This window comes from Trachurus trachurus (genome assembly GCF_905171665.1).
Source record: "Trachurus trachurus genome assembly, chromosome: 19".
Taxonomy (NCBI): domain Eukaryota; kingdom Metazoa; phylum Chordata; class Actinopteri; order Carangiformes; family Carangidae; genus Trachurus; species Trachurus trachurus.
The window spans coordinates 16,052,024-16,064,053 of NC_139913.1; the positions used below are offsets into that span (position 1 = coordinate 16,052,024).

Below are 12,030 nucleotides of genomic sequence, written 5' to 3' on the forward strand. Positions count from 1 at the left end.
ACAAGTAGCCTAAAAATCATATTACTGATGACAATACATAGGCTAAACTCTGCCACCAGTTTTAAATGTGACTTAATATGAATTGCCTCATCAACTTGATCGTTCTTGTCCAGAATGAGCTTCCTTATTAAACTGGACGAAAGAGGAGGTGGAGGTGGAGGTGGTGGTTGGTGGGTTGGTGGTTGGTGGTTGGTGGGTGGATGGATGGAGGAGGACTAACCGCTTGCGCGCACGCACATCCTCGCTCATACCTGTGCAGCTCCTCCCTCATTTAGCGCGCGCCATCCAATGAGCTGCGAGCCTCACAGTGCGTTGGCTTCTGGCGTCTCGAGCGCACACACACATACATACACATACACATACACACACGTACACACACACACAAGCACACACACCCAGACCCAGCCTGAACTCCACACACGCAGACACACCACGAGCATCTCCGTGTGAACGCTGACCATGGCTGAAGGAGGAGAAGGCGAGGATGAGATCCAGTTCCTGCGGACTGTAAGTGCTGCTCCACAACACCACCGCTGCGCTGCCTGTTAATGCGGCTTTCTGCTCGTTTGTGTTACCAGTATGTGTGTGTGTAGTGTGTGTAGTGTGGGCAGGGGAGTTTACCGCATTAAGGATGACAGCTCGTGGTGATACCAGTCATTGGTCAGTGAGTCCGCATCACGCTGACAGAGGACTGGAAGGACGGGAGAGGTGTGAAAACAGGCTGTCAGAGCGGAAGGAGAGGAGAGACGGTGTCGCTGGTGTTTGTTGTGGCCGGTGCTGCTGTCATTGTGTCATAAAGAGGAGCGGAGCGCTGTGTGTGAATGTGTGTGTGTGTATGTGTGTGTAGTCGCTGGTGTGTGTTGGGTGGATGCGGGGCGCAGTGCGGTGCAGACTGGCAGCGTGAAGCCTGCTGCATCTGCTTCACTTCTCCTCAATCAGCCTGTAGCCTGTACACGGTGCCCTAAGTGTGTGTTTCATTGTGTGTGTTGTGTTGTGTCATCTCAGTCCCATTATAAAGTCAGGTTGTGTTGGACATGAGAGGAGCTGTTGCTTTGCAGAAAGTCACGTGAAAAATCACACGTGAATTCGCTGCACCTGAGTATTTACTTTTTCGCGGAAGGCGGTGGACACACGCACACGCACTAAATCACGCATTGATATATTACAGTAATATTTTTGTGACTTAGAAAACATTCAAAGTGAAGCCTGATGTGCAGTGTTTTCTCTGAGATGATGCGTTTGGTGCCACTTCTCTTTGTTTTTTCCAGCCTATAGGAGGATTACTGCAATGACTCAATTCTAGAAAATCTTGGAATAAGATGAAACTATAGGATGAAATTATACTCCAGATGTTTTATGTTCATACTGCATCATAAAGCTGCACAAATAATTGATTTGTTTTATATAATTAATGGATCTAATGACTGGACTGCATGTTATGTGGTAGGAGTTTAACCCTTTGTGTTATCACCTGACTCAGCACTTCTCCTCAGCTCCTCTGTGAATGGCCTTGGCCTCTTTGAGCTCTTTGTTTTGGTCTGGTCTCTATAATGAGCCTCCTCACCACCACCAGCATCAAGCTGCTGTATGTGTGTGTGTGTGTGTGTGTGTGTGTGTGTGTGTGTGTAGTGAGGAGGAGGCTTGGTGCACCACCTGGTTGTAGCAAACGGCTAGAAGCAGCTCCAGAGTAGCTGGTGGAGCAATTAGCAGGGTTTTGATGCAGGTTAATCAACACATTAGTCATATGATCTTGGCCCAAAGGAATGCAGACATGAAACAAGTGATTAATTGCAGCTATTAAGTGAGTTGACACTTTTGTGTTTCAGGGTATTAGTGTGTTTCTTGTTGAATATGCTCATGATGTGGGTGATTGTGTCTGTTGTTGTGTTCAAAAAATGAGACAAAAACCATGACTGCTTCATCAATGTAACATGGCTCTTACTATATAGATGGGACATTATTCCATAGAGGAAGGCACCGGCGGTCATTTCAGCTACAGTCTTCAGCGGGAGCAGTGTGGTAGTCAATGTCACGTTCAGATGGAGCACAGCTGTAGTTGGACACACATGAAGCTGCGGAGCCCGGAGCCACATACGGCTCTGGGTTTACGTTCCACTGCTCGCTGATGGTGATGAGCTGTGGGCACTGTGAAACAAAGACTCTGATACAGGCTGCAAATGAGTTTTCTTCACAGTGGGGTTCAGCAGCGCTCAGATGTACAGAGATCTCAGAATAGGACCGGGCCTTTTTTTTTTTGCATTTGCATTTGCTGATGTGGTTCAGTTTCATCATGATTCCTCTCTGTGTGTGTTCAGCTGGGAGGGGGCACGCCCACAACATACAGTATGGAGGGGTTTATCTTAGGCTTTCAGCACCTTGCTAGATGTGGCTGTGGAAAAGTGTGTGTGTGTGTGTGTGTGTGTGTGCTGCTATGTTTAGTCTGTAGACCCAGACCCAGATAAACAGCAGAGAATGGATAGAGGGAATATGGAAATAAATCTTCCCCAACGCATTGCTTTGAATTCACGGGAGGATTTTTCTGTTTTTGATGTGAGGACAGAGCGGTTGCAGTGAAGCCTCTTGGTTACTATACAGACTGGCCTCCAACAGGCCACCATCACCATTTCAGCATGTGGGAGCCTCTGAGCCATGGCCTGTGGTGTGAGGTGCTGCTCTGTTGGCAAGCATCATCTAATTCCTATACACACACACACACACACACACACTCACACTCACGCCTCAGGATAAACTGGGGGCTGCAGAAGCACGTTTTCCATGTATTTGGTCTGCATGGTCTCTTGGTTTATGACTGCAATATTAAAAAAATGTTACAGAAAAGCAGAATTGTTATGATTCTGAAACATGTGTCTTGCATAACATACCTATCATCATAGTTTTGGTTATGGTGATTACATTTAGCATGTAACAGCATTAAAACATCAGTTACAAAATCAGCAGTTATGTATGTTTGACAATATTTAGTTTAGTCTTTCAAAATATATTCACAACAGATTAGGAAAAGGATGAACACACAAATAATGAAAAAAAAGAAGAGAAGAAAAGAAAGAAAATTACATGTTACCAGCATTTTGCTGCTTTAAATCGTTGACTGATATTCAGACAACTACATATTTAAATGTTTCAACATCTCTGAAAATCACAGTCACACATTTTTTCAGCTGCTGCCCTGAACATACAAAATACAAAACATTATCCCCAGGAACCCATTTTACAATTTACCATCTGATGACAAATTCTTCAATGATACCTTTCTTTCTTCTAACCACAGCCTCATAGTTTACCCATGGCAAAATTTAATCATATAAATAGTATTAAAAGAAATCAAATCATATTAAACTTGTTTACAGTTCCGGGGACAGATTATATTTAGTTCATTCAGTTCAGCTTCTTCTCAGGTTTGGGGGTTTTCTTCAGTTAGTTTTCCTTTGATTTGTGTGACGTGTGCTGTAAAGCAGTAAAACAGTTCCCACCTCATAAAAGTGACATATTTTCAGCAATTATACAGTCACAGGATATTTAATTTAAAGGAAATGATAAAATGTTGAATACATTTTGGTATATTTGAGAAGCATTATCAGGTTTATGGACCACAACAGCAGGGCAAGCCCTACAATCATGAATAACTGAGTGATAGTTGGCTGATCATATTTCCGCCACTGGCCACATGGTGAGCTCAATGTCATGTGATGTTAGTGAGTTGAAATTCTCTGTTAGCCGTTGCTCTTTATGAAATGTTTGAAACAAGTACATTTGATGTTCATTTTAGATATAAAGTGATAAATTAAGCAACTTTTTGAACAAACCCTGGCTACATTAGCTACCACTAAGATAGTCTGTTGCTTCTAATTTTCTCTTTTTAACTTATGTGATTCAATCAGATGAAGTCAGTTATAAAGTTAGGGTTTTACAGTGCAGAGCAGCAGCATGGAAATGGTTTGACAATTAAGCTGTAGTCTTTATGGTCCACATCTAACAACATAAACAGAAACACATGTAAATGAGAAGAACTGAATTGGGAATTCAGCTGGATTAAAATACAATGTGAACAGCAACGTATAGCTCACTGGGTTGAGCAGGCACCCCATATACAGAGACCATAGTCCTCGCTGCAGCGGCCCTGGTTCGATTCCCCCAGTGGCCCTTTGCTGCATGTCATTCAGCCTCTCTCTGTCTCCCAATTTCCTGTCTCTTTACTGTTCTGTCAATTAAAGGCAAAAAGCCCCAAAATCCTTATGAAAAAAATCCAACGAGAACCAAGAGAAGGAGGTGAGCAAACAGATTACAACATTGTCAGTTTTGACCAGATCTTAAGTTCATCACAGGAAAAGTCACTCACTGTCTCTTAAACTTAACATGGTGTCTCTGTTATTGACTCAGTACTGGATCTAATTACTGGTATTAGAGATGCTTATTCTATTGGATGGTGATGCAGATGACAAACTGAACTTTTTTTGTGGATTTTTCTGTTGTTATCAAACTGCTCTGATTTAGCAGTATGAGAACAATCCAGCCATCAAGAAGCATAGCTCAGTGTATGACTATAATCCACGTGAGTTGACACATAGCAGTGTCTTGATGATCAGATGAGGCTGTAATATTATTCAGGCTGACAGGAGCTGCGGTTTAGGATTTACTGCTCTGTGTTCCTGCATCTTGTATGCATCCTTTCCACAGGATTGAGTTCCTTTGTGATATCATGTCTTGTCAGCATGTGCTGCGATGCTGGTGACAGTGGAGAGTGACAACAATTCAAGTTGAGTGATGGACGTGTGTGTCCACCTCTGAACATCTGACCACCACAGAGGAGCAGTGTTCAGAGGACAGAGAGGGTGAGGCCACCTCACAGAAACCAAACCCGGGGGACGTCACACGTCACACACACAGCACTCTGCTTCATTTAATGCTCCATTAGGTGCAAGGGAATAATGTCTGGACGTGCACTGCATCTTCATCAGAGTCAAATGGTATTGGCAGACACAAGAGCAAAACACAGCAACGTAGCAACACTCATTCAAGAGGACAGCACAACACAGTGTGTCAGTGTCAGCATAGGAAACTGAAATCCAATAAAGAGTGTCATGATGACAAGTGCACAGAAAACACTCATTCAAGTATCAGATGATAATGATTAAAGGGGAACTACGCAGGTCCGGTTGGTTTTCTACTGTTCTGCTAACCCTCCCCCGGCCATGTGCATTTGTTTTCAACAAAGCCGGTGAGAAAGCAATCCATGGAGCAGTGGATAACGTTATTTATCATACGCTTTGCGGCGTGTATATTTGTGTAGTCTTATCTGTCATAAACAAGAGATTATGGGTTACGGGGCCTGTTCGTGTCATGGTGCTGCCGAGACGAGACCTGGGACATGAGGGTGGCGGCCCTAGTCTTGCAAGGTTGGTTTTTGGCCAAGAGACGCTACGTCGTGGAAGGCAGAGCGCCTCCATTCTCCCTGTAACATGTTACAAGTCATTTATTTAACCATCATAATTACTCTGAAGCTGATTAATTAGGGTCAAAATAGTTAAGCTAAATGTCCTGCAAAGTTCCTCTTTAACACAAAAACTAAATATTACACTAAATAAAAGATAAATGAGACAAAAGTCAGCACATCAACACAAAATAACAACACAAACTGAAAAGTAAGGGTTTGTTTGTTGAAGGCTTCCCCTGATTGGGTCTCAAAGATTATATTTATAAATGACATTCTAAAAAGCTATGAAATAGTTTCCTTGTTGTAACCTCTAACACCTGAGGAACAAAAGTCTTCCCTTGGACACAGTGTGTTTTTCAACCTGTAAGTTTTACCAAACTTAATAGCATTTAATCCATTGCATGGCGTGTGTGTTTTGTTTTTGTTTTGTTTTTTTCAAAAACTCACTATCTAATTCCGTATCTAATTCCTTTACATTCATTACAATTGGTAATGTCTGTGGTTGTTGTCAAAATTGTGTAGTTTAAATGGCTACATTTGTTACATGTTGTGTTAGATGAGTGTTGATTCCTGCCCATCTTTGCAAACTAAAGTTACAAAATCTTCTGTGCTTTTAATTTGATAGGTTAAACGGAGAAAGTTCAACAGAGAAGAAATCAAGCCTTAAGCATTAAGCTCTCTCTATTTTGACTCAGTAGATAAAGCTGTTCTTCCTTTGAAAGTCATAGTTTTGTGTCAACTCCTGAAATGCATGAGTTTCTGCTGTTCACTGGTTTCCCTCAGTCCCCTCTCTGCCCACATGTGGATCAGCTGTTCTGCCTGCATTTATACCCAGATCAAACTGAAATGTGATAAAGGCCAGGTAATCTAAAAACATATTTGGATATCATACCACACATATTCAGTACAATAGGATTATGCGCTGTTACTGTGGATGAGTACGTGTACAGGGGCAACAGTGGGTCTGATTTAACAGATCATGTCTGTAAATCCACTCAGGCTGGAGGGGATTCTTCGGAGAAGTGTAACATAATCGCTCACAGTCGGGCCGCCCCGTGGTGCCACTCTAGGTTAGGACAGTGCAGTCCTCAATTCCCTCTAGAGAAGCTGCTTTAGTCTCTGAGGGAAGTTTTTCTCCCAGGGCCAATTTATTCTGAAGGAAGGAAAAAAACAAGAGTATATTCTTAGGATATTAATTTTAAGGAATTAGGGGATGTTGTGCATTGTCCTTACATCTTAAAACATGCACCAAAATGAAGATGTTAATCTACCCACTGATTGGGCATTTCTCTCTCTATCTAGTTTGTATTTACAGCGGCAGTGAGAGCTCAACTAAAGAAAACCCACACAAAACCAGAAACATCCTCAACACTCTGACAACACATGCGCTGCAAATACGACATAACACAGAGGGCCTGGGGGCAGAAAAAAAGTCATGACCCTTGGTGGGATGTGCTAGAGTCACTTTTTATTTTTAAGTAGGTTTTTGTCTTAAAGGGGAACTCTGCAAGTCCGGTCGCTTTTTCACTGTTTCGCTAACCCTCCCTCCGGCCATGTGCATTTTTATTCAATGAAGCCGATAAAGTGGAGGATCATACGCCGGTTACGATGTATATTTGTGTAGTATCTGTCATAAACAAGAGATTACGGGTTATGCGTTGCGTTGCCGCCAGGACACCGGGGCGGAGACGCTGAGCTTGTAAGGTTGGTTTTCAGCCCAAGAGATGTGGAAGGCAGAAAGCCTCCATTCTCCCTGCAACAAGTCATTTCACCATCACAATTACTCTGAAGCTGTTTAATAAATTGATCATAATAATAATGGTGAAAATACTCTAATACTATAATCTTTAATACCCAGACTGACAGTAAGAGAGAGAGAGAGACCAGAGCAAAGGGCAAGGGGCTTGACCCAGCCTGCTGTGGTGAGGACTACCTACTCCTTCATGGTGCACACTCTATCATGCTGCGTCTCAGACTGATTGGATGCATATTTTCATACTTAATATTTGGTTTTCCATGTTTGGTTGTCATGGCCTTTCTTCAATAGGGAGGATAATCTTATTCTTGATGCCTTTGCCTTTTCTGGTTCAAGGACATGGTTGCATTGGATGAACATGTGACCTAGACAGCTTATCCAAGTGCATCAGAAATCCATGATGAAAAAAGACATAAAGGCCCAGCTCTTCTTGTGTCTTCGTCCCACTTCCTCTTTGTTGGATTGTTGATAACAATAAGAAAAAACCTGCACCACCTGCAGTGATGGAAATACAGGTCATCTTTGCATTGTTACTAGTACAGTAGATCCTTAAACTAAGTGGAGCATGGAACTTCACTTGTAATAATCACTTCCAACGCAGACAGAGCAGAAATGTCCCCCCCACCCATCTGCTGCTGCTGTGTCTTGCCTGACACACAGTGTGCAGACAGCAGCTCCTGTCTCCACCCATCAGTTAGAGGCAGTGGAATCTCCACACTGTAGCCTCCACTCCCATGGCTTCACCTATTGTAAACAGAGATGATATCTCGTCAACAAATGCAGTCCCAGTGTGCAGACCGCTGTGCGTCATTGATTCTTTTTTCTATTGTTTTCATTGAAGCGACTATTAAATTCACTGGAAGTCAGTCACTCACTCAGTCACTCAGTCATGCGGAATGGGGAAACACCTGGAGTGATGACAGCCCTGTAACCTGCTGCAGGTTTTATAGAACTGGGCTGTGAGTTTAGCACAGTGGCAGGCAGCACAAGGTATTACAATTTCCACCTGTGATGCACACACACCTTTACACATCGGTACAGGAGTGTCTGTGAATGATCCATACATTACTCTGAGCATCACAAACTGATGATCTTTTTGGATTAGAATGTGATCCACTTGGTCCATTTACAAGTTTAGTAAGTAGTTTAAATTCTGAAGAGTTGGTTGAATATTTTATCCATATTATATCTTGATCTCAGTTGGAGAAGGACTCTTTGGCCCAAATGACACCTTTGGAGGATTGTATTCAAATATACACATGAAATACCTTAACCATGGTAAAATGTGTATATGTATGTTTATTAAAATATCAATATGCTAAATTTGTATTTGCTGTAAGATGTTGCAAATATAATGTCAATGTTATTTTGTTTTTCTTAATTTATTCATTTGCAAGTTAATCAACATACATTTTTGTTATTTTAAACACTTCCTCCACTAGCCTCACATTCAGGGGATGTGGTCTTAGACTGAATATATGTTTATATAGCTAAAATATAAGCATACTTAAACATACATGTAGATACGTATATGTAGACATGTATAAGTTGTTTCTACTTCTAAAGGGATATGATTTCTACTTATGCCTTTATTTTATATGTACATACCCGTACACATTATGTCCTACATTATGTGTTGCCCAGCCCTAAGAAGACATGATGCTCAGTGGTTGTCATTTCTGTTCTCCAGACTTATAAAGTGATCAGTCACTTATTGGATGGCAGCTGAAATAATAGACGTTCCAAATGCAGATGAGCAGGCTGTTGGCTTGATTAGTGAGGATGGGGAGCAGAGGCTGTGAGGCTGAGAGAGGATGAGAGGTGCACAGGCCAGGCCTCACCACAACTCACCTTCATTTGTCCTGTTTCTCCTGTCAGTTAGTTTGTAAGTGAAGATAATTGCTTTTAGACAACTGATTTTGTTTTATCCAACTCTGGAGCTGAAATGCTTTGGTCTTTTTGTTCCTGAGCCATTTAGACACAGCTCCCTGAAGTTCCAGCTTCCTGTCTTGCCGTGCAGCACTGCACCTGATCCTATTCACATCATCAGGCCATACACTGCACCACCGTCCGTCGGCTCATGTATTAATACACTCCAGGGACACTGGCTGGGATTACCTGTGTTTTAATGGCTCACAGGTCTCAGTAATGACTAGTTCCACTGCACTGATTCCCTCATAGCACAGAGTCATGTAGAATCCTCCACTCTGCTGCTTATCACAGAATGGTTTAATGAATTTCCCACTGGATACTTATTCATGTGCAGGAGGTAATTGGATTTATTTAATACATCACTTTAGTAAATTACCCAACTGGCAGAATATGATTAAAATTGGAGATTATGTTGTTTGCTGAAATAAATGATATGTTTTTGTTCTGGTTAATTTGAATAAAAAGGGACTCACTTTAGTGATCATAATCAATAATATTATGGTAAACCGAGTCAAAGGCCTGTGATCAGTGGTGTAGATGGTGCTGGTACAACCTGTGAAGCTCATTATTTTTAATCAGCCCAACCATCTCACTCTATCACCAATGGCTTTGCCGATAACGCAGCTGTCCACAACAGTTTGTTCCTGCCGATAATGTTTAGTCCCGCTGCCTCTATCTGTGTCTGCCGCACACACGTGACCGGGGACACTAAAAGCAGCAAAGCAAATCAGCCTTTCACAAAGAAATATGTGCACATTATATCCAGAAATGCTGAGTTTCTAATAGTGGCTGTAAATTTACCTCCAGGCATTTTGTTTGTCTCCCCCTCCTCCGTTCTGCCTCCCTCCCCAACCCCTCTAATCCTGCAGCACTCCCTGCTAAGTGCACTTTGAATGCAGATCAATACGTGGATGCTGGTGACTGCTGATGTCTCAGCACAAAGGAAACAGCGTGGCAGCGGCCGTGTGTTTGTGTTCATTGAATCTCTGTTACGGAGAATTGTCTGTGTTTGCAGACTGAGCAGGCGATTCCGGTGAAGAGCCACTGCAGGTCAATTAAAGGGACACTACTGTTAATCTCTATTTTTCTCAATCATGCAAATGTAAATGATCAAAATTGAACTATATTAATGATAATTACCTGAGCAACGGACCAATTTTATTGGATTATTTCACAGTAGTTAGTGCTCCATGTTTTGTGTGTATTTATTCAAATTAATATTTAACCTATCTTACAAAGTGAAGACCGTCATGTTGCAGCAACAATAAATACTTAACAGTCCCACACTGGTTGAGCTGTCAGCTTCAAATTTAGCAAGCAAAATTAAATTTGAAGCTGAAATATTTGGACAGAATTGAAGGAAGTGCAGTGAAGGAGCAAGCTGTAGCGAGAACGTGTTATGTTACATGTTCTGATGGGACATCCCACACAGCTAGGTTATGGAAAGATATTGGTGTCATCTAGAAAATAAAACCTATGTCATTTATATTGGGCTGAGATATGTTTCAACAACTATTATTAAACTGCATTTCCTTGTTTGATTGTTTAAATTACTTGTAAAAGATAGAATATTTGTCATGATCAGTATGATAATAGACAACTAGCTGGCAGTCAGGAGGAAATAAAGTCATGATTATGGAGACGTAGCATCCTGTAGCACTGGATGTGTCCACTCGTTTAATGTTAAAGCTTTCATCACTGTCTTCTTGGTAAAGAAACAACAAGATTGGATGTTGTAGCTCACCTCTAGTTTGTGAATCATAGCACAGAATCTCTGGCTAGGATCCAAATCCAGGTAAATAAAGATTTTAGAGAGTATGTGATTTGCTTCATTTTTGATTTGGGTGGAGGCTTTGCAAGCGCTTGTTGAATAGTTTGCTGGTTGGCATCTGCAACTGGTTACTTGTGCCCCCAACTTTAGGTGGCAAAACAATGGTTTCTTATGTTGGTAGTTTTAATTTGACACACCATGCTATGTTGTGACACCTGTCCAACAGTCAGCAGAGAATCTAACAAACATCTGCTTTAAAAATGGAGGCCACTGTGCTCTTGAGGACCTTCAGTGCAGCCTCGGTCCTCTGCGCCGGCTGCCAGGTTGAATCACAGACCATAAATTGTTATGTTTGTAAACCTCTTCACCGGAATCCTTCCATGGGAATGTTAGGTTGAAGATGAAAACATTTTTGCAGCAGTTGGACCAGAGGCTCAGGGCTGGTCACAGGGTTGGTTCTTGTGATCTCAGATGGAAAGTCTCTGGCCTGGATTCACAGTTTCCAGTCGCTGGCTGCACTTACGCGGTCTAGACTCGAGAGGTGAGGGGCGTATTCTTTGTTTTTTCCCACTTCCTGAAGTCTGGAGGTTGTCGGATCACTACCTGGTTGCAGTGATGGATACTCTGTTATGCTCAGTTTTGGCTGCCAGGTGTATCTGCCCTGTGCTAGGCTGGTCTTGAGGGTTGCTGTAAGTGAATAGGGAACAATGTCATTACTGAAACATTGAGTATAGATTGATAGGGGGGAGGGGGGTATTTGGAATGTGTTTGCACTGTATTTCTAGGGTCTTACTCAGGTACTGCATCACACTTTAAGTGGATGAAAGAGGCTATAGGTTTCTCAGCTGACATGAACTTCACAAATCAGCTTACAGTTGAAAGCAGCGACAAAACTAATCTCACAAGTGACTGCAGCCTCAGTGGGTGTGAGAGTTGCTGGTATTATAGAAGAGAGGAGAGCGATGTACGGAGATGAGAGGGAGGCTGGCTCCTAGAGTTCACACTGTGGTTCAGCACAGCCAGAGCTTGTTTGCGTTAGTATAAAACTTACTGTACCCATTCTGCCAGTTCAGCACTGTCCTAAATTCATCAGGGGAGCTCGGTTCCCCTTGTAAGGAC

The 12,030-nt window shown here is 42.3% G+C and overlaps 1 protein-coding gene across 1 annotated transcript in view; it reads left to right on the forward strand.

The window, feature by feature from the left end:
• Positions 1-459: 459 nt before the first annotated feature.
• ryr2a (ryanodine receptor 2a (cardiac)) overlaps positions 460-12,030 on the forward strand; it is a gene marked incomplete at both ends in the record, with an annotated part of 139,699 nt that continues 128,128 nt past the window's right edge. The window contains one exon of the mRNA XM_083994884.1: positions 460-507. Within this exon, the coding sequence (XP_083851010.1) occupies positions 460-507 (48 nt within the window). The remainder of the gene's footprint in view (positions 508-12,030) is intronic.